The 24068-nt window shown below is 40.6% G+C and overlaps 1 protein-coding gene across 8 annotated transcripts in view; it reads left to right on the top strand.

Moving 5' to 3' along the window:
* TRPM6 (transient receptor potential cation channel subfamily M member 6) overlaps positions 1–24068 on the top strand; it is a 181154-nt gene that overhangs the window by 124441 nt on the left and 32645 nt on the right. For all 8 annotated transcript variants that reach the window (XM_031654138.1, XM_003911815.5, XM_021927549.2 and 5 more), the window contains 4 exons: positions 3637–3830; positions 8217–8349; positions 17210–18354; positions 18547–18659. In XM_031654138.1, coding sequence (XP_031509998.1) covers positions 3637–3830; positions 8217–8349; positions 17210–18354; positions 18547–18659 — 1585 coding nt within the window. The remainder of the gene's footprint in view (positions 1–3636; positions 3831–8216; positions 8350–17209; positions 18355–18546; positions 18660–24068) is intronic.

Genomic DNA, 24068 nt, shown 5'->3' on the forward strand with positions numbered 1-24068 from the left:
AGCAATTTATTTCAAACACTGAAAAGAGTGCCTGACAAGTATTTGTTTTGTAGACAAAAGAAACCAAGTGAAGCAATGGGAAGAAACTCATATTTTCTAGATGCCTCTTAAATGTCAGACATTATGCTACGTATTTGATTCCTTGTTTACCTTACCGAAGAGAAAAAGATAAGAAAAGAGAAAATCAATTTATGCAGTATAAGTAATGAAAGTAGGGAACACACGGGTTGAGAGTTAGGCAAAGTAAATCAGAATTCTTAAAAAAAAAAAAGTGACTGCTGTGTTGTTACCTATACAAGGGGAAGACATACCTTCCTGCTTGTTATATGATAGTCATCAGTTCTCTCAGCCCAACCATTTTAGGAACTTAGAATATTTGCTGGTGTTTAGTTATAATAGCTATTTTTATATATCAAATAATAAAAGGGTCTGAGTTTTTTGGGGGGGCGTGAGGGGAGACAGGGTCTCACTCTGTCACTCAGGCTGGAGTGGTGCAATGGTGTGATCTCAGTTCACCGTAACCTCCGCCTCCCTGGTTCAAGCTATCCTCCCACCTCAGCCTCCTGAGTAGCTGGGGCCGCAGGTGTGTGCCATCATGCCCAGCTGAATTTTGTATTTTTGGTAGAGACGGGGTTTCACCATGTTGCCCAGGCTGGTAGTCTGAGATTTTTATTTATTAAAAATGTCCAGTGTCTCATTGCCTGTTTGCTCTCAGAGGAAAGGCTCACACCCCCCATCTTAGCCCCAGGCAGGTAAGTGGGTGCTGGTGATGGGATGGCATGACGCTCCTGCTGTGGGTGTCACCAGGAGGCTCTTTGGACCTCTGTTGTTGGGAAGGTCCTTTGGGAAGGAGTGTCACCCGGTCAGGTGGTGTGCTCCCAGTCACTAGGGGTGTACACTCGAGGTTGGGTAAACACCTGCTGGTCATGGTACCCAGTGAGTCTTGCCCAAGTGGGCAGCTGAGCAGAGGCCCTTCTGGGTCTTGGAGTCCAAAGAACTGCAGAGCAGCCCAAGGGGTGTGGGTCAATTTTGAGTGGCAGCCAAGTCAGGGAGCCCGTGTGCCTCATGTTTGGGTCTGGTTGGCTTGGCCACCACTGAAAGAAGCAATAAGTACAGACTCCTGGTACCTGCAGATCTCCTGCAAATGGCCCAGAGAACAGCCTTGAAGCCACCTTTCCCCTCCAGGGGACTGATCCTGTCCCTAATGCTGCCGTGGCGTCCAGGGATCAAGGGAACATTGCTTTGAGAACTCTCCTGCCTGTTACAGAGGCAGCACAAAGCCGGTGCCCCCTGAGCCAACACAGCACTGGGATGGCTTTTTAGGAGAGAACTCTGTTGGTGACAGTCACATCTCAAATATAATAGCTGATTTTAAAAGCCAGCAGCAACGAAGCCATATACCTGAGTACAGGTGGCAGTTGCAGAGAGCCATGGGCTGGAGAGGGTCAGATGGGGCCTCCCACAGGGGGATCCTGGGGGCGCTGCAGCTCAGAGTGACTCCTAGCTCTGTCACTGGCAGGGCGACCCCTTCATTCTGGAGCCTTAGCTCTGAAAGCCCCCAGTGGGGGTGCCCTTTCAGATGCCCCCTCTCCATTTCAAAGGCTCTGATTCTCAATCTTGAAGCCAAATGCAGCACGGACACTCGATTTCCATTTCCACTGGGTTGGATGGAGGTCTCCTTTCTAGCCCTAGCCCAGGCGGCCAAGCCCATCCTGGCATCAGAACATGCTGAGCACATTTTGTAGGGTGGCACCTTTTTATCCAAGTTACTAGCTACACATCAGTGTTTAAAGAGAAAAACGTGACCTTTCATTTCTTTTTCTTGAAACTTGAGGAAACAGGATATATACTACTGATTTGATTTTTTCTTAAAGAAAACTAAATTCGTAACTGCAGAGTGCTAGAGGTGTGTATTTTTCATACAGTGCGGGGAAAGTATTTGTGCTGCTTTTTGGAGATGGACTGGAATGTCTGGTTTCTGTCCCCGGGCCCGGCAGCTATGTCTATTTTCTGTAAAAGGTGCCACAGTGAGACCCGGAGCCACCCCTTCCTGCCCTGGCACTGTTTAGAGCTGGGAGCCTATGGACTCTCGGCCTGTTTCTACCTTCTATTCAACCACTCTGATGTGGGGAGACAAAAAATAATAGAACTTTTTGATACAGTGGTAGAAACATTGATTTGAACTATTTTAGTAGAAGGAGTACCAAACAAGACTCTGATAGTGTATACTTTGAGCTAGATAAATAAAGGCCTCTTTTTGAGCCTCCTGGCCAACGACAACGACAGAAACAAATGTCCAGTGTCAAAAAAGAAGTTAAGAAATCCTCGCATAGGACAAATTTCTCATGTTAGAGATGAACACACTGAAGACCACACAAACTGACCAACCCCAGATCTGACTACTTGTCCAGGAGCCGGTTATAGACAATTCTTTATAAAATAATTGAAAAAAGCAAAAATAAACAAACAAACAAAATTAAATACACTGTGAAGGTCGCCACCTGGTGGTGGAAGGCTGTTGTCATGTTGGAGTGAAACAACTATTAATAGCATGTGCAACCCTAGAGTTTCTCACTCATTGACCAGGACCTCAAAATGTGCATTTCTGACATGTTCTCAGGTGATGCTGACGCTGCTGGTTCAGAGAACATGCTTGAGAACTACTGAGATAACCCAGTCATCTATGTTTCAATCACCTTCTGTATGGATTCTGAGAAACTTCTATTCTTACCCAAAGATGGCGTTCTCCAGGATAATCCTGGTTCCTTTCCTTTATCGCTGTTCAAGTTTAGGGTTATCTGTGTTTTTATTTGCTAAATTTGGCTACCTTCCTCAAGTTCTACTCTTTTTCTTAAAAAAGAAACTAAATTTTGTTAGTTTATGCACAATATGAAGATGGACATTTTACTGTGTTCCTCTTATATCATATTATATACTTAAAGTTAAGTAGTTAAGGATGATCTATTGTTTCAGTATAACTGTAGCCCCAATCATTACCCCCATGGCAAGTTCTATAATATCAGTATTCACCGTTCTATCTCCATGTTACAGCTACAAAGTGACCTACCAATAAGGAGTTACTTTTATTGTAAAGTTAATCTAAATAATTTGTCTGGATTTTCCTAGAAGCTCTGCTTTTTGATTTTAGATGAATTGATTCTTCTTCCATTTCTTCATTTACACCATTCTGTTTGCATGTTTTAACTGGGATTTTTCTAGCAGTTCTCACATTTGACATTAGATAGATGATACAGAGGAACATTAAATCTGTTTCCCATAAACGATGAATTATGGACTGAAAAAGAGCTTTTATGTGAGAAGAGATGGTGACTTGAGAATAGTGTTGAGTTCTAGAACGGATTTTCTGTTCATTACACTGAAAACGTTGACATTTTCTTTTCTCTGATTGTAATGTCTGCCTTTTGCTTGTTATTCTGATTAGCATGTTTGATTGTAGAAGGTAGCTAATATATTTTGTTTGGTGGAAGAAGAATCGTAAACACAGTGGATAGTATTTGTGTTGGGTAACTGCTGGCAATGTCAGGTGAACCAATCATAAATGTTGGAAAATATAGAGTCTGTTACCTTTCAAGACTTCATATTAAAACATTGTCCCTCCCTTACTTCATCTTACAGCAACGTTTACTTAGATATGGAATCCATTTCAAATAACCTGTGGAAATACAACCGCTATCGCTATATCATGACCTACCTCGAGAAGCCCTGGCTGCCCCCACCTCTCATCCTGCTGAGCCACGTGGGCCTTCTCCTCCGCCGCCTGTGCTGTCATCGAGCTCCTCACGACCAAGAAGAAGGTGACGTTGGATTAAGTAAGTTGTTCTGTGTGAGGCAGGAGGAAGAGAGCAAAAAGTACAGATTCAAGGCAAAGATGCACCGGAGTATTATAAGTTAAGTTCAGGGCACTGGGGGGCTCTGGGAGTTCCCTGACAATAGAATATCAGCTGATGCCCTGGGTCTAAGTAAATATACTGACCTCATTATGAGGTCGCAGTGCCTTTTGCCAAGATGAACGGATACTTAGAAAGGAATAGGTAGGAAGAGAATCTCTGCTTGATTGTGTAAAGGCTTTAGGTTACATGGAAAACCTGTGTTTTCTCTGCTGACCAGAGAACTAATCAGAATAACTCCTAGAGAGTAGTCATGTGACCTGTACTGTTCTCCTTGTTGTAGAAGATGGAATTCAGACAGAATGGAGTTACAGAAGGCCTTGGGGTGTGAGAGAAAAGATAAGCAAAGCTGGGCTTAACTTATTAACCAGAGTCATGGTCCTCTGATTCTCTAATCTACTGAGCATGGAGGTGATTCTGAAATGGATGTTTCTTATTTTCAAGAACCTCAACTCAGAGACTGGTTGCAGTAGTGCATGCCTGTAGTCCTAGCTACTCAGGAGGCTGAGGCACAAGAATTGCTTGAGCTCAGAAGTTTAAAGCTGGGGTGCGCCATGATCGTGCCTGTGAATAGCCACTGCACTTCAGCCTGGGCAACACTGTGAGTCAGGATGTGGAAATAGGGATTCTGACTTCTGTTTTTTCAAAGCATAAGCCTATGTATTTTGAGGTTTTCCTAATTCATCTTGTTTAGCCAGATCTTCACTGCATGATATGACTATCATACTAATTGTTGTCAGAGAACATTGCGTTTGGTGGTTTTACAAATCTTCTGTAGTTCCTATCAAGCAATTCCACAGTTGGTACCAGGCCCATTTCTAGATAGTTCCCAGAAATACAGGAAGCAGGTGGCATAAATACACAATCCTTTTCCCAATTCCTAAATCTAAAATACCTCTGAAAACTGAAAGCCTTTTTTCTTCATAAATTGAGGAAAGACTTATTTGGCAAAAAATGGCTGATAAGAATTGATGTGAAGCCATTTGTTTTCTTTATTTCTTGGAGTATGAATATTCATTGATGTTGCTGAAGAAAATAGTAATATGTTTGATTTTAGGGATTGCTTTAACCTTAACTAGGGATTTCACTTCATTTATGATATATTCACTATATTAACTTTCTGAAACTAGAAAAGAACAGTTCTGAATTCTAAAATACTCTGGATTACAGGAGTTTCAGCTAAGGGACAGTGGGCTGTTTATGTGTTTAGGTGGGTCCTTAGGGGGACAGGTCATCCCCTGCAGTATATTATGGGGTTGACAGAGTGATATGCTTTTGCTGGTGGTAGGTGACTCTGTGACGTATTTTTTCTCCTCCTAAGTCACTTTGAAGATTTTTTCTTTTCTGTTTCATACCCCACTCCCTGACCAAGAGATTCAGCCTTTGTGCGAAAGCCAAAGCATAACTGAAGTTAACTTGAAGGCTTATAATTATACTGTAAATTTCAGGCTGCTAGTAGAGAGACGTCCCACGCTTTGGCTGCAGAACCATTGCAACCTAATAGCAGAGTGTGAATTGCTTGATAAATCCTGGAATTGAGTAGGATTTGCCCAGACTTCCTAGTACCACATGAAAGAACGTTTCCTGGGTTTACCTTGGTCTGTGCTTATAGGATGATTTCATAAAAACTCGAGTAAAGTTTACAATGAATTCGCCCTGAGCTTTCTGGAACATTCTTGAATTTTCGTGACATTGCTTCTGATCCTTTATATTGAGGATAAAGACATTTACACAAGGGGCGGCAGTGCCACCTTGCGGACAATTACAGGAAAGCACCACATACTGCAAACTGCACCTGTCATTGGAATTACTCTGGATTGTTTGCTCTCAGGGACCCACATAAGGTTCACATCATGACACCTGTGAAGTTTCTTGCTCATAGGAGATTCTTCAATGAAAGAAGACTTTAGAGTTGGGTAGGGGATGGAAGATACCGAATCTTTTCAGTGTCTGAAAAAATTTTTCCTGCCATTTAAATCAGAAAACACTGTATACCTGAGTTGTGAATACATTTTACAGCTGAATAATACTTTTAGCCATGTTTTCAATTTAAAATTAAGATTTTTTTGTCTTTTTTTCAGAAAATAATGTAACAATTGCATTTTAAATAAATTCTGGAGAACCATGTTAGTTCTTTTTGTCCTAATGTAAGCAAAACCATTCAAGAAAGAGAACTTTCCAATTTAATCCTTTTAGCAGCATCATTTCATTTATATATTTTCTAAGTATTATAAACTTGCTTAAAAGATGGTATATTATTCTATTAGGCAGGAGTTAAAGCCAAGGTAATAAACCAAATGTGAATGCTGGAGTTTGATGAAGAATTGCGTTAGCCTTATAATGTCACTTAGTAATGTGTCTTTTTAATGAGTTATTTATAATTGTGTCAGAGAAGGTACACAGCCGTGATTGGCCATTGAATGGTAATAATAACATCTCATTCTTCTTTTTTTTTTTTTTTTTTTTGAGACGGAGTCTCGCTCTGTCACCCAGGCTGGAGTGCAGTGGCCGGATCTCAGCTCACTGCAAGCTCCACCTCCCGGGTTTACGCCATTCTTCTGCCTCAGCCTCCCGAGTAGCTGGGACTACAGGCGCCCGCCACCTCGCCCGGCTAAGTTTTCGTATTTTTTAGTAGAGACGGGGTTTCACCGTGTCAGCCAGGATGGTCTCGATCTCCTGACCTCGTGATCCGCCCGTCTCGGCCTCCCAAAGTGCTGGGATTACAGGCTTGAGCCACCGTGCCCGGCCAACATCTCATTCTTCAGTAGAAGGACTTAGTATGCACAAACTCTGTGTAACAAGGTAAAACTTTCTTATACTTACTGGATTAATTTCAACAGACTGCCTTCTTCTAATCTTGCATGTAACCTATTGGTTATTTACTGTCATTGTAATAGCTAAAAGAGTTGGAAGAGAGGTTGATTAGTGAGTACAAATATGCACTTTGATAGAAGAAATAAGACCTAGTGTTCAATAGTTCGGTAGGGTTTTTGTTGTTGTTGTTGTTGTTTTTAGAGATGGGGTCTTGCTCTGTTGCCCAGGCTGGAGTGCAGTGGAGCGATCTCGGCTCACTGTAACCTCTGCCTCCTGGGTTCAAATGTTTCTCCCACCTCAGCCTCCTGAATAGCTGGGATTATAGGCATAGACCACCACACCTAGCTAATTTTTTTTGTTTGTTTGTTTTAAGGAGTGGAGAGTTTAATAGGCAAATAAGGAGGAAGCTCCCCCATACAGAGACAGAGGGAGGGGGGCTCCAAAGCCGAGAAAGGAAACCCCCAATTTTTGTATTTTTGATAGAGGTGGGGTTTCACCATGTTGGCCAGACTGGTCTTGAACTCCTGGTCTCAAGTGATCCAACCTGCTTCAGCCTCCCAAAGTGCTGGGATTACAGGCATGAGCTACCATGCCCTGCCATCAGTAGTTTGACTACAGTTAAAATTAATTGATTATACATTTCAAAATAGCTAGAAGAGAATAATTCAAATGTTTCTATCTTAAAGGACAGGTAAATATTTAAGGTGATCTACTTCAGCCTCCTGAGTAGCTGTGACTACAGGCTTATGCCACCAATTACCCTGATTTGATTATATGAATGTATCAAATTATCACATGTATCTCGAAAATATGTACATCTAATATGAATCAATTAAAATTTAATTAATTTTAGAAAGCATTGGCAGAGAGAAAAGAAGACAATCAGATTCCCCATTTTCATAGAAATGCAGTGAATTTTTGTTAAACGTGAAAACATTTCTACCTGTGAAAATATTGAAGAGAAAGAATTCTACATATGAGTCATTTTCAAAGAATGAATAGGAGAGACCCAGGCTGGTGTTTCCAGTTCTTTCTTTTCTTTTCCTTTTTTGAGACAGAGTCTTGCTTTGTAGCCTATGCTGGAGTGTAGTGGCGTGATCACGGCTCCTGCAGCCTTGACCTCCCAGGCTCAAGCCATCCTCCTTCCTCAACTTCCTGCGTAGCTGGGACCACAGGCGCCTAGCTAATTTTAAAATTATTTTGTAGAGAGACAGTCTGCCTATGTTGTCCAGGCTGGTTTCTAATTCCTGAGCTCAAGGGATCCACCCCCCTCAGCCTCCTAAAGTGTTGGGATTACAGGTGTGAGCCACTGCGCCCGGCTTCCAGTTGTTTGTTGGTGCTATTTCTGCATTAATATTAGAAATAGTTTGACAAGGTGACAAACTTTTATCACAACAGGCTACCGTTTCTCATTTTCAATACAAGTGGAAGGAAAGCCACTCATGCCCTGAGATGAATAATGATTCTTTCTGTGTTTCATACTTATTTCTATAGAACTCTACCTGAGTAAGGAGGATCTGAAAAAACTTCATGATTTTGAGGAGCAGTGTGTGGAAAAATACTTCCATGAGAAGATGGAAGTTGTGAACTGTAGTTGTGAGGAACGAATCCGAGTGACATCGGAAAGGTAAAATATATAAATCTTTTCCATTCTGAAACCACTACCAAAACGTGATTCTACTAGAATATCTAAAGGAGTAGAAAGATATACTTTCAAATCCCAGAGATTTGTGTTCTTCATAATTTGAAATATTTACTAACAGAATATTCATGTAATCAAAGTATATTTATTGAGCATCTACTATATTCCAGGCACTCTTTTAGTTACTAGGAGTAAGTGGTTAATAAGACACAATAATCCTTGTCCTCATGGGACTTACCTTCATGTGTGCGTGTGTGTGTGCGCATGTGTGTAGGTGGTGAGAGAAATGAAGTGGGTGGAGAACAAAACCTTAGCAAGGAAACACAAAAATAAATTTGTAATTTAATATCAGGCAGTAAAAGGCCTATGAAGAAAAATAAAGTAGTTGGAGAGAATAGGAGATGATGGTGGTGTGAAATCCAGCGGAGTTGGGGGTTGAGTGGACTGTTTAGATGGTCTGGTCCTAGAAGGCCGCTCTGAGGGATTGGAGTAGAGGCCTGAAGGAAGTGAGGCAGTGGGCCAGGCAGGGGCGTCTGGTGGAATAGCGCCCCTGGCGGAAGGAACAGCAAGCGCAGCCGCCTGAGGCAGCACTTTGTGTCTGGCCGCACGCAGCCAGAAGGGGGAAGGAGGAGGTAGGTGGAGGGTGGTGGTTGGATGGGGAGTCGTGAGGTCTCAGGGCGTCTGACCGGAGGTGGTTGTGCAGTGGAGTTAGCGGCTGCTTCACTGAAGTGGGTGAAGAGAGAATAGGAGAAGCAGAGACTGCAATTACAGGTGGCTTTTGGGAGAAGTGTTACTGTGCAGGGAAGCATGATGAGATATGGGGACCTGGTGAGGTTTTCTCGTTGCCTTTTGTTTCATGTGGCGATACATGAAACAGCATGGTCCTGGAAATGATCCACCAGCAAGGGAGAAACTCAGGAGCAGGAGGGAGGAGGCCATTTGCTGAAGAGAAGTCCCTGAGAAGCTGGGAAAATGGAGGGTCTCGGCTTTTCCCCGAAGCGGGGGAATGGGACGCGATATGGCCAGAATAGATGGGAATGCAGACAGAGTTGGGGGGCACCCAGGTCTTGAGGCAAAGTCGTCGACTGGGTGTGCCTGTGGGTGGGATTTTGAGGGAGACAGGCGGTATGGAGGGTATTCAGAGGTTTGAGGAAGGAGGAGGAGATGTATTGGAGAGAGTGAACATATTAGGAAGCTATAATGTGATCTGAGTTACTGTGGATTTATTACGAATTGTGGGTGCATGGCATTGTGTGAAAATACGGAAGGCTACATGTGATGAAATGCACTTTTTTAAAACACAGAATTGTTCTTGTAAATGGAAGCAAATTGACAGAAGTTAAATGTGTTCCTTCATTTTTGAACATACATGGAACTGACTGTGGCGTATTATACCTAATTATGCATGTTTTTTTCTGATGTGCATATATCAGATAGAGTGATGTGAATCCTTAAATATGGCTTTACTTAAACTGAGTAACATGAAGAACTTTCTAAATGGTTCACGATGGGCATAAGTCGTGTTTATATAAACCTGGACTTCTCTCTTGGTACCATATTTATATAAATCTGTGTTTCTGTGTCTGACTGAATTTCAGATCAAATTTAATATTGAGAAAAAATTGAGTATCAAAGTTTGAGCCCACAAAATTTGATTTCACCTACATAATATCTTTAGTCCATAGTTACATGAATTTCTCTTTCCTTCTTCTACACGTTCTGCCCCCCTTTATAGCTATGCTCACTGATTGCAACAGGCAAGCTTGGTTATCCGTTTTGTGTGAAGCATAGACCCATATTAGGAGCGTACGGAGCTGGGATGAAGTCCTACTTCAGGCACTTACTAGTTATATGGACATGGGCAAATTTGCTGAACCCCTTTGAGTCTTGGTTTTCTTTTTTCTTTACTTTCTTTTTTGAGACGGAGTCTCACTCTGTCGCCAGGCTGGAGTGCAGTAGCATGATCTCAGCTCACTGCAACCTCTGCCTCCCACGTTCAAGTGAGTCTCCTGCCTCAGCCTCCCGAGTAACTGGGATTACAGGTGTGCGCCACCACACCCGGCTAATTTTTTGCATTTTTAGTAGAGATGGGGTTTCACAGTGTTAGCCAGAATGCTCTCCATCTCCTGACCTGCCCACCTCAGCCTCCCAAATGCTGGGATTACAGGTGTAATCCACCGTGCTCGGCCGTTTTCTTATTTGTAAAATAGACATGGAGGCCGGGCAAGGTGGCCCACTCCTGTAATCCCAACACTTTCGGAGGCCAAGGCAGGTGAATCTCTTGACATCAGGAGCTCAACACTAGCCTGGCCAACATGGCAAAACCCCATCTCTACTAAAAATACAAAGAAAATTAGCTGGGAGTGGTGGCACATGCCTGTAGTCCCAGCTACTCAGGAGGCTGAGGCAGGACAATCGCTTGAACCCAGGAGGCGGAGGTTGCAGTGAGCTGAAATCGCACCACTGCACTCCAGCCTGGGCAGGAGAATGAGACTGTGTCTCAAACAAACAAACAAATAAACAAACCATGGAAATAGCCCTACCTCTTAGAAATGTTGTGATGATTAAATGAGATAATATAGATGAACTGTGTGGCAGAGTGCTGACTCAGAGAAAGGGTACAATGAAAGTTATCTATTTTTTTTTTTTTTTTTTTTTTTTTGAGACGGAGTCTTGCTCTGTAGCCCAGACTGGAGTGCAGTGGCCGGATCTCAGCTCACTGCAAGCTCCGCCTCCCGGGTTCACGCCATTCTCCGGCCTCAGCCTCCCGAGTAGCTGGGACTACAGGCGCCCGCCACCTCGCCCGGCTATTTTTTGTATTTCTTAGTAGAGACGGGGTTTCACCGTGTTAGCCAGGATGGTCTCGATCTCCTGACCTCGTGATCCGCCCATCTCGGCCTCCCAAAGTGCTGGGATTACAGGCTTGAGCCACCGCGCCCGGCCGAAAGTTATCTATTATTAAGTAAAAGTGGGCCTCTCAAAATTGTGAGTATAATTTCTTTTTAAATATAAATTCCCCTCCAACCCTTAAGGAAAGGGGAATGAACAGATAAGATTATGAACTGGGATAAGTTTATGGAGAGCTGGTTACTCTAAACTATAAACTAAAGAAGGATTTTAGGTGGTCAGAGATATGGACGGATTTACCTTCAGTAATGGTGTGGATTTGAGGGGTCAGAATAGGAACCAGGAAGACCATTTGAGAGAACAGTGCAGCGCACTGATGTGTCCACAACCTTGCCAAGGTTGGTAGTGGTGGGATTGAAAGGAAGGAGTGAATATGACATTTAGAAAGAACAATTCATTAGGCATGTTAAAGATCAGATGTGGAGCTAAGGGAGAGCATAGAGTCCAGCACGACTTTCAGACCAGAGTGGGGTAATCAGGTAAAAGCTGGCACCACCGAGATAAAGAAGGCACAGGAGGTATGAGGAGAAAGCAATGTGGTTTAGATTTCTTGAGCTGAGATTCTTGTAATATATTTAGCCAGAGATGTTCAGGAGGCTTTGGATGTGTGCATCTCAAGGCCCTGGGGAGCATTTGCACTAGTGGAGGAGCTCATCTGCTTATTGGGACAGTCAACTGTAGGAGTCACTTGCCTACTGTAGGAAACTAAAAGTATGACAGAGGAAGCGATTATGCCCAGGAAGCAAGAGTGAGGGAACCTAGTGAGCTGAGAGTTAAATCCCGGGAGGCGCCAACACCTGTAATGGGCAAAGAAAGAGAAACTCATGAAGAAGACCATAAATAACCATTCAGAGGAGTATAAAGAGAACTAGAAGAAGGTGGTATCATAAGCTAAGGGAACACAGAGTGAAAATTGAGAACCAGACATTTATAAACCAGTAATTCAATGATAAAATCCTAAAAACATTAACCATCGTAAAGCATTGTATTTCTCTTGGATTCTTTTCTTGGGATTTGAGTAGAGGGTTAGAAGTTAAATGGATATGTACCTTCTGAAAATTATGTGTACTTCCAAGAGGTTTAGAATTTGGTTATGAAGCTCTAATTTATTATTATTATTATTATTATTTTAGGTAGAGTCTTGCTCTGTCGCCCAGGCTGATATACAGTGGAGTGATCAGAGCTCATGCAGTCTTGAACTTCTGGGCTCAAACGATCCTCCTGCCTCAGCCTTCCAAGTAGCTAGGACTATAGGCACATGCTACCACGCTGAGCTAATTTTTAATTTTTTAATTTTTGTAGAGGCAGGGTCTTGCTAATGCTGCCCAGGCTGGTCTTGAACTCCTGGCCTCAAGCAACCCATCTGCCTCAGTCTCCCAAAGTGCTGGGATTACAGGCATGAGTTACTGCATCTGAGCCTGCAGCTCTAATTAAACTTCAAAATGCAATCCATTTTCCCTCTTGATGGAGCTATCTCAGTGGCACTGTTTTTATACTGTCATCTTTGTTGAGGTCATTTGTGGGGACCTCATAAATGAGGTATGGGAAAGAGGTGAGAATATTTCCTGAGGTAACTAAGAAATAGTTTGAAGAGGGAGGGGAAGAAGGTTCGGAGGATTTTGCATGTTAGCCTACCTCTGAAGAAGAGATTGCTATATCCTCCTAGAATCAAGTGAGTTGTGACAGTGGAAAAAGAGAACATAACGAGGCTGTTTTAAATCTTACTTTCCCTATTTGGGACTCTAACTTCTTTTTTGATCCTAGTAGTGTAAGTCAGCTTTTCCCTTTCTCTGTTCTGTGCAGTAAGATGCTTTTAGGTATTTTTCCACATTAAGCATGTCTTGGTACATTATATTTGGGAAATACTGTGGTTTTAAAAAGTATAAACACTGTAACATAATGTGCCTTGTAATTCGTCAGTACAGAGTTATAGCTTAAGCAGGTCCTACCACTATATGACCATGAAACCTTACTGAGTAACATCTGTGACACCTCCCAGCATGAGAGTTGTTGGTGTAGCTCGTGTAGTACTTCATGGTACTCTCGGAATCCCCAAAAGAATTTGCCTAGATCCTAGGTGAGTTGGTGAGAGGTACCAGAAGGCGGTGGTCAATGCCACTGAATATGGAGTCGGCCTGTCTGGGTTTGATTCCTGACGTTTTCATGGGCCATGTGACTCTGGCTATGTGACCTAACCCCTTTTTTTTTTTTAGACGGAGTTTCGCTCTTGTTGCCCAGGCTGGAGTGCAAATGGCATGATCTCAGCTCACTGCAACCTCTGCCCCCTGGGTTCAGGTGATTCTCCTGCCTCAGCCTCCCCTGTAGCTGGGATTACAGGTGCCTGCCACCATGCCCGGCTAATTTTGTTTTTTTTTTTTGTAAAGACGAGGTTTCACCATATTGGCCAGGCTGGTCTTGAACTCCTGACCTTAGATGATCCACCTGCTCAGCCTCCCAAAGTGCTGGGATTACAGGCATGAGCCACCGTGCCTGGCCGAGCCAAGCTCTTTTCTATGAAAGGATAATAGTAATGCCTACCTTATAGAGTTGTTACATGGATTAAATAAAATAGTACAGGTAGATCTTTATAAAATGCTTGGCTCATAGTAAGCACTCAGTGAATATGGTGATTTTCATGATGACTGTAATTGTACTTGCTGTTATCTCATTTTAAGGCATCTTGCCTAAAGGCCCATAATACAACAATTACCATTCTCATCTTTCTTCCGTCCTCATACCTTGCTTGGAAGAAACTAAAATGATAAATTTTATGTGTCAGAATGACTGAAAGACTAGATTAAATTAATGTCACTGGTGGTCCAGCAATATAATTAAAATATGTTTCACAGGACATCAAGTTTTAGAAATTAAGTGCCTGTAAAAGCAAGGGACCTGATTTGAGGGTGACCAGGTTATTTGTCTAACAGGTTTCTATTGTAGCGTGTTACCTGTGGCTGTGAATAGTTGCTGGTTTCTATTGTATCATTCGATGTGACTGCTGCTAATGGAACTTAATGAGTCTCCATTACTGGTGTTCAGACTGTACTGTTTTTGAATTAGATGAAACAGTGCGCTGGATGGAGAGGCTCTAATTAAGCGTATTTGGAAGGGAGTATACATATATTTTGTGCTGTTTCCCACATCATCCTTGCCAGTTCTAATTTTGCAGATTCCAGAAGGTCAGGAAGCATTTGTTAAGCCTCTATTGAGTTATAGAAGTTGAATTCTATAGCAGAAGCAAAAAAAGAGGGTTCTACTCACATAGAATATAATAAAAATGGAAGATGCCACTCTTTTTATTCTTTAATTTCTATTCACAAAGGTCCCAGAAAGAGGAAGTGGAAAATCTTTCTTTCAATCCCTGTGACTTGAGATGTGTTCTAAAGATGGGAAGTCTAACACTATTTTGGGAAGTACTTGTTACAGCTGAGTGTTAAACTCTTCATGGCATAATCACGACTTCTCCCTGCCCCCAGATAAGAGCGGGAATCATTTTTCATTTCTGCAATGGTCATGTCAGCCATGACACAGTTGGTTACATTCCCTCCCACGCTGTTTTTTTACTTTAATCTTGTTTATCAAAGATTTTCATTATTGAGAAACTGAAACTATACCTCCTCTCCCCCAAACAATAGAACAAGGGAAGAAAAGAAAGAAAAAAACAATGTGATATGCCAGAGTTCACTATGAAAATTTTGGCTTTTTAAAATTTAGTCTTCTACATATTTCCAGTTAAAATGATACTATTTTGTATCCTGTTTTTTTTCCACTCTTACGCATCAAAAATATTTTCTCCAATTAATTACATATACTTTGTAAATATATTTTAACTGTTATTTCTGAACTTAAAAATTTTATACCAATTTTAAAAACATAATACCGAACATACTAGACATCCCCAGCCCTGCCTCTACCACCAGAAATAGCCTTATAAAATAATTATCAACAATGTGAGTATGATTTTTAATGGCTGCATAATATTCTGTCTCATAATATAACAAATATCTGTCTGTTTTAGCATAGTAAGATTACATTTCCTTTATATTTATTGTGTCCCTATGTTCCATCCTTGCTATCACGGAATTGTTTCACCTTTTCTTTTTTAAATAAAACGAATGCTGTTATGATATAGATGAACTCATTGTTATCTTAATTTTCATCTCTGATTGCCTAATGAGGTTGATGATTTTACTGGGTTTCCTTACCTTTTGTATTTTATCTTTTCATCTGTTCGTATCCTTGGGAGTCTTGGTAATTTTTTTCCCTCAATAAATATGAAAGTTTTTGCTTAATCAAGGGATATCAATGCCTCATTAAATTTATTAGAATACTAGTTTTCCAATTTATTTTTGTTTTAAACTTTTGTATTCTATTTTTGCATACAAGTTTCTTTTTATGTAATCAACTCATACATGTTGTAATTTATTCCGTTGCTAGTGAAGTTTAGATAGCTGCATTAGTTTCTCAGGGCTGCTGCAGCAAAATACCAAAAACTGGGTGTCTTAGGATAACAGAACTTTATTGTCTCATACTTCTGGAAGCTAGAAGTCCAAAATCAAGGTGTCGCTATCCTTCCTTGCCTCTTCTAGCTTCTGGTGTTTGCTGGCAACCGTGGGTGTTCCTTGTCATATGGCCATTTTATCCCTGTGTGTCTTCACATCGTCTTCCTTCTGTGTGTGTCCGTGTCAGAATTTCACGTTATAAGGACACTAGTCATACTGGATTAGGGTTCAGCCTGATTATCACATTTTAACTTGATTACTCTATCAATATCTGATTTCCAAATCAGGTCACATTCTATGATTCTGGGGTTAAGGCTTCAACATATCCTTTTTGGGGGATACAAAACCAACCTCATCCATATACAGAGATAATTACAAGGAAATGTACAGACATATAGTAACCATCTCTCAATTAAATTAATCTTTACTTTTTTTTTTTTTTTTTTTTTTTGAGATGGAGTCTTTTTCTGTCACCCAGGCTGGAGTACAGTGGCATGATCTGGGCTCACTGCAACCTCAGCCTCAGTCTCCTGAGTAGCAGGGATTATAGGTGCCCGCCACCATGCCAAGCTAATTTTTGTATTTTTAGTAGAGATGCGGTTTTACCATGTTGGCCAGGCTGGTCGCGAACTCTTGACTTCAAGTGATCCACCCGCCTCCCACAGTGCTGGGATTACAGGCCTGAGCCATTGCACCTGGACTAATTGTTACATTTAATTCAATTTGCTCGCAACTTATATTTACATTTGAATAGGTGAAGATGCGTTGTGTTGCTTTTACATGAATCAGTGACTGAACATCATAATCTTCAGTTAAAGTATTCAAACAACTTTAAAAATTTGCATTAGGCTTTTTCTGAATATAGGTCTTCTAAAATGGATTTTGTTTGAAACTTGGGAAGCCTGTTTGAACAGTAGAGTTAGAGATTTTTTTTTTTTTTTTTAATTTTAAAGATCCGTGTTTTTTTCTTCTTAATTACATATTTGATTATTGATTCTGTTTCTATCATTCTTTCTTCCTCAGGATCTCCTATACACATTAAAATTGTACAATGCTTGCTATTAGGAAGTATTCAAGTGTTTGTTATGTAAATGAATAAATATATTAATGAATAAAAATGGGATGATTGATCACAATTGAAGGAATCATTAGCTGGAACTGGAAATGTGGCTCTGAAATATTAAAAAGAAAGAAGCGCTAGAAATGTAGATTTGTGATTTGTCCTCTCCTATGGGTAGCAGTGGACATTATAGGAGTGGATGAGATCACCTGAGATGAGAGTTATGTATTGGGGGAAGAAGAAGGCAAAAGACACACTTAACCTAGGGAAGCAACTGAGACTCAGGAGCCATTTAAGGATGGAAGTAGGGTAGGAAGAGAGCTAATTCCCACTGGCTTAATGTGCTTGTTGGTTTTCTCCCTCCCTTCACCACTAGGGTTACAGAGATGTACTTCCAACTGAAAGAAATGAATGAAAAGGTGTCTTTTATAAAGGACTCCTTACTGTCTTTGGATAGCCAGGTGGGACACCTGCAGGATCTCTCTGCCCTGACTGTGGATACCCTAAAAGTCCTTTCTGCTGTTGACACCTTGCAAGAGGATGAGGCTCTCCTGGCCAAGAGAAAGCATTCTACTTGCAAAAAACTTCCCCACAGCTGGAGCAATGTCATCTGTGCAGAGGTTCTAGGCAGCATGGAGATCGCTGGAGAGAAGAAATACCAGTATTACAGCATGCCCTCTTCTTTGCTGAGGAGCCTGGCTGGAGGACGGCATCCCCCAAGAGTGCAGAGGGGGGCGCTTCTTGAGATTACAGACAGTAAAAGAGATGCTGCAAATGTAAGAAATGACCAGGAAAAGCAAAAAACAGAAAGTAGTATAGTGGCTTCTGGGGGGTCTCCTAACAAGCAAGCACACTCAAAGTATGGCCAATTTCTTCTGGTCCCTTCTAATCTAAAGCGAGTTCCTTTTTCAGCAGAAACTGTCTTGCCTCTATCCAGATCCTCTGTGGAAGCAAATACAGATGTGCTGGCAAATGAACAGGACATCCATCCTGAGGTTCTTGTTCATCTGACTGGGCAGACCCCAGTTGTCTCTGACCAGGCATCAGTGCATGAACCCAAGGAACAGCACAAGCCAATTGCTCACTTAGTGGATGGGCAAGACAAGTCGGAGCAAGTGCTACCCACTTTGAGTTGCACACCTGAACCCATGACAGTAACCTCCCCTCTTTCCCAAGCCAAGATCATGCAAACTGGAGGTGGATATGTAAACTGGGCATTTTCAGAAGGCGATGAAACTGGTGTGTTTAGCATCAAGAAAAAATGGCAAACCTCCTTGCCTTCCACTTGTGACAGTGATTCCGCTCGGAGTGAACAGCACCAGAAGCAGACCCAGGGCAGCTCCCTATCTGATAACTCAACGAGATCGGCCCAGAGTAGTGAATGCTCAGAGGTGGGACCATGGCTTCAGCCAAACACATCCTTTTGGATCAATCCTCTCCGCAGAGACAGGCCCTTCGCTAGGAGTCATAGTTTTAGATTCCATAAGGAGGAGAAATTGATGAAGACCTGTAAGATTAAAAGTAAGGAATAAACATTAAAAAAACAGCATTAAGTCCTTTGCATTGCTACCAGTTTTTTTTTTTTTTTTTTTTTTTTAATCTATGACTCTTAACCACATTGTCATTCTCCCCGTTCTGTCAGCTTTTTCTGTAAAACAAAATGGCCCCCCCTTACTGTTGTCAACTTTCTCATGTAGACCATTTCCCTTACAGATCTTTCAAGCTCTTCAGAAATAGGGCAGGGAGCATGGGTCAAAGCAAAAATGCTAACCAAAGACAGGAGACTGTCAAAGAAAAAGAAGAATACTCAAGGACTCCAGGTGCCAGTAAGTGTACTGTTATTCCATCTTTTAGGTTTTGAGCAGTCAAGGTAGTGGTCTTAGTTTGATTTATCTTTATTGTAAAGTGTCATCTACACAAAATAACATTGTATTGAAAGGTTTGAAGATATAATTTGTTCCTCTTTTTAAGAGATGGGGTCTTGCTATGTTGTCCAGGCTGATCTTGAACGTCTGGGCACAATTAATCCTTCCACCTCAGCCTTCCAAGTAACTGGGACTACAGGTGTACACAATCACACCCAGATATAAATTTAAGAGTCATTAGAGTGGATATACTGCAATTTATTTATCTGCTAACATGTTGAAGGACATTTGGGTTGTTTTCAATTTTTGGCTATTCCAAAAAAACTATCATGAACATTTGTGTACAAGTCTTTTTGTGGACATATGTTTTAATTTCTCCTTGGTAAATACTTAGGAATGGAATGTCAGAGTCATATGGTAAGTGTTTTTTAATTTTTGAAGAAACTTCCAAACTGCTTTCCAAGGTAATCATAATATTTTACATGCCCACCAGTAATTTGTGAGCATTTCAGCTGTTCCACATCCTCACTATCTTAGTTTGTTTTGTGTTGCTATAATAGAAACCCAAGACTGCATGGTTAATAAAGAAAAGAAGTTTATTTTTACAGTTCTGGAGGCCGGGTAGTCCAAGGTGGAGGGAACACATCTGGTAGGGACTTCTTGCTGGTAGAGATTCTCTGCAGAATCCTAGGTGGCACATGGCGAGGGGGGCTCCTGAGAGAGCCAAACAGGCTTTTATAACAGATCCATTCTCATGATAAATAACCCATCCCCTCCATAATCCATTAACTCATGAATGAATTAATCTATTCGTGAGCCAGAGCCCTCATGATCCAGTCACCTCTTAAAGGCTCCGTCTCTTCATACGATTACACTGAGAAGTAAGTTTTAACATGAGTTTTGGAAGGAAAAAACATTCAAATCATAGCACTCACCAATTCAGCATACTCAATCTTTTCAATTTTAGCCATATTAGTGAATGTGTAGTGGTATCTCATGGTACGATTTCCTTTGTATTTCCATAGTGATGAATGCTACTAGACATCTTTTCATGTGTTTATTTGCTTTCTGTACAGTCTTGCATTGCTTAATGATGGGGATACTTTCTGAGAAAGGTGTCATTAGGTGATTTCATCATGGCACAAACATCATGGAATGTACTTACACAAACCTAGATGGTCTAAGCTACCACATGCCTAGGCTGTACCATGTAGCCTGTTGCTCCTAGGTTATAAACTTGTACAGCATGTTACTGTACTCAACACTTTAGGTAATTGTAACGCAATGGTATTTGTGTATCTAAGCGTATCTAAACATAGAAAGAGTCAGTAAAAGTACAGTATAAAATATAAAAATTGGTACACCTGTATAGGGCACTTACTTGCAGGACTTGGAGGTTGTTCTAGGAGTGTCAGTGAGTGAGCAGTGAGTGAATGCAAAGGCCTAGGACATTACTGTACACTACTGTAGACTTTGTAAACACTATACACTTAGGCTACACTAAATTTATTTTTAAAAAATGTGCTACATGTTATCACAGCTGTAGTGTCACTAGATGACAGGCATTTTTCAGTTCCGTTATAATCTTATAGGACCACCATTGTATTAGTGGTCTGTCATTGGCTGAAATATTGTTATGAGGGGCATGGCGGTATATCTTTTTTGGTGACATGTTTGTTCAGATCTTTGCCCATTTAAAAAATTGGGTTGTTGTCTTATTATAAAGTTGTGAGCATTTTAAAATATATGTTCAAATCCTTTTTTGAGTAGACATTTTTGCAAATATTTTGTCTCAGTGTTTGCCTTTTAATTTTCATAAATGTCCTTTGAAGTCATATTTTTTTTGATGAAGTGTTTGATTCTTTTCTGTTATAGTCTATGATTTTTGTATCACATTTAAAATATTTTTGCCAGGATCACTAAGACTTATTCTCATGTTTTCTTCTAGGAATTTTATAGTTTTAGCTCTTGCATGTAGGTCTATAGTCCATTTTGAGGTAATTTTTTGTATATGAAGATAGCTAAGAATTGAGTTTCTTCTTTCCTCTTTCTTGAATATGAATATCAAAATTTTCTACTACTTTTTGGTAAAAAGATATCTTTTTCAATTCTATCCTTGACCATATTAACAATAATAGAAGATATCTTTTTTCTATTGAGTTGCTTTGACATCTTTGTCAAAAATTAGTTGACCATATAGATCACAATATGTATGGATCAATTTCTGTCTCTATGCCAATATTATCCTATCTTGAATACAACTTTATGATAATTTTTGAGTCATATATTAAAGGTCAATTTTTTTCTTTTTCAAGGAGTTTGGCTATTTTGTGTTCTTTGCATTTCCTTATAAATTTAGAATCAGCTTGTCAATTTTTATAGAGAAGTGGGCTGGGATTATGAATGGAATTGCCATAAATCTATATGTCAATGTGGGGAAAGTTGACATCTTAACAATAATGAATCTTCTGATTCATGAACATGATATATTTCTCCATTTAGGTCTTCTTTGATTTCTTGAAGTAATATTTTATAGTTTTTAGAGTACAGATCTTGCACATATTTTGTTAAATGCATCCCTATTTCATATTTTTGATTTTATTATAACTGCAATTAGTTAACAATTTTAATATCTGATTATTTGTTTGTAGTATATAGAAGTTTTTTGATACTGGTCTTATATTTTGCAACCTTGCTAAGCGTCCTTACTTGAGTAGTTCTTGTGTAGCTTTTTAAGAATTTTCTATATACATGACCATGTTATGTACAAACATAGATAGTTTTACTTCTTCCTTTCAATCTGGACACATTGTATTTCCTTTTCTTGCCTGATTACACTGACCAGAACCTCTGGTATAATATTGACTAGAAGTGATAAAAGCAGATATCTTTTCCTGTATCTGTTCTTAGGGGAAAAGCATTTAATCCTTTACCATTAAGAATGAGGTGAGTTACAGGTTTTTCTATAGATGCTGTTTATCAGGCTGAAAACTTTCCTTCTGTTTTTAGTTTTCAGAGAGTTTTTATCATTCATGGATATTAGCCTTTGTCAAATGCTTTTTCTGTATCTACTTAGGTGATCAGATATTTCTCCTTTTGATTGTGTTATTTTACAGCGAATTTCATTAATTAATTTTATAATGTTAGAATTCTTAGAATATTAAATTACTTTGCTGGGATGAATCCCACTTGGTCATGATTTTATTTTTTTATATTGTTTCATTTTGCTAAAATTTTCATTAGTTTTTTGGCATCAATTATTGAGGGATAGTTGTCTTTAGTTCACTTTTATTGTAATATCTTTGTCTGGTTTTAGTATCAGGATGATGCTTGGTTTATTTAGTGAGTTGGGAAGTATTCCCTCCTCTTCAGTTTTCTGGGTGAATTTGTAAGGAATTGATATTATTTCAGTCTAAAGTATTCGGTAGAATTAACCAATGAAACCATCTTTGTGGGAAAGCTTTTAACTACAAATTCAGTTTCTGTAATAGATATAGAGCTATTTAGGTTATGTAATTCTTCTTGAATGAGCTTTTTTTGTGTGTGTCAAAGAATTTATTCATTTTGTTTAAGTTGTTTAATGTATTGGCATAATGCTCAAAATTTTCTCTTATTATTCATTTATTGTCTTTGAGATCTGTGGGTAGTGACATCACTTGTTTTGTTCCTAACATTTTATTTCGTTTAGTCGTCTATTTATTTTTGAGATGGAATCTTGCTTTGTCGCCCAGGCTGGAGTGCAATGGCTTGATCTTGGCTTACTGCAACCTCTGCCTCAGGTTCAAGCGATTCTTCCACCTCAGCCTCCCAAGTAGCTGGGATTACAGGTGCGTACCACCACACCTGGCTAATTTTTGTATTTTTAGTAGAGATGGAGTTTGACCATGTTGACCAGCCTGGTCTCAAACTCCTGACCTCAGGTGACCTGCCCACCTTGGTTTCCCAAGTGCTGGGATTACAGGGGCGAGCCACCATGCCGGCCGGCCCGTTCCTAACATTTTAAATTTGGATTTTCTCTCATTGTTTCATAATCAGTCTGGCTACAGGTTTATCTGTTTTATTGATCATCTCAAAGAACCAGCTCTTGTTTTCATTGATTTTTCTCTAATTCCCTTCCTCCGCACCCCCCCACCCCTTTTTTTTGAGACAGGGTCTTTCTCTGTCGCCCAGACTGGAGTGCAGTGGCGCAATCTCAGCTCACTGCAAACTCTATCTCCCAGGGTCAAGCAATTCTTTTGCCTCAGCCTCCTGACTAGCTGGGATTACAGGCCTGTGCCACCATGCCCAGCTGATGTTTGTATTTTTAGTAGAGACAGGTTTTCGACACGTTGACCAGGCCGGCCTCAATTGATCCGCCTGCCTCAGCCTCCCAAAGTGCTGGGATTACAGGAATGAGCCACCACGCCTAGCCTCTGATTTCTGTTTCATTCATGCTTGCTCTTATCTTTATTATTTCTTTTGTTCTATTTACTTTGGGTTTAACTTTGCTCTTCTCTTTCTAGGTTTTTAGTTTGTTTGTTTGTCTTTCAGACAAAGTCTCTCTCTGTAGCGCAGGCTGGAGTGCAGTGGCACGATACTGGCTCACTGCATCCTCCACCTCCTGAGTTCAAGTGATTCTCCTGCCTCGGCCTCCCAAGTAGCTGGGACTATAGGCACACACCACCACACTCGGCTAGCTTTTGTATTTTCAGTAGAGACGGGGTTTTGCCATTTTGGCCAGGCTAGTCTCGAACTCCTGACCTCAGGTGATCTGCCTGCCTCGGCCTCCCAAAGTACTGAGATTACAGGTGTGAACCACCACGCCTGGCCTCTAGTTTGTTCAGGTAGAAACTCTGGTCATTGATTTGAGACTTCCTTCTTAAATTTTTTTTTTTTGAGACAGGGTTTCACTCTTGACACGGGCTGGAGTGCAGTTGTCATTTCGGCTCATTGCAACCTCTGTCTCCCAGTCTCAAGTGATCCTCTCACCCCAGGCCCTCGAGTACCTGGACCCACAGGTGTGCCACCACACCCGGCTAATTTTTTTTTTTCTTTTTGTAGAGATGGGGTTTCTTCATGTTACCCAGGCTGTTTGTTAAACTCCTAAACTCAAGCTATTCACCTGCCTCAGCCTCCCAAAGTGCTGGGATTACAGGTGTGAGCCACTGTGCCCAGCCTTCTTTTCTAATGTAGTCATTTAGTGTTATAAAATTCCCTCTAAGCACTGTTTGAGCTCTTTCCTACAAATTTTGATGTGTTGTTTTTATTTTCATTCAGTGAGTCTTTTTATATATCATTAGGAAGTTTTAGATCTCAAGTAGCAATTCTGTAAGAATTCACCTTTCATGATCTTAATGCTCTGCCTTATTTAAAAAATTTTTACACTTATTT

Source organism: Papio anubis, chromosome 13 (genome assembly GCF_008728515.1).
Source record: "Papio anubis isolate 15944 chromosome 13, Panubis1.0, whole genome shotgun sequence".
NCBI lineage: Eukaryota > Metazoa > Chordata > Mammalia > Primates > Cercopithecidae > Papio > Papio anubis.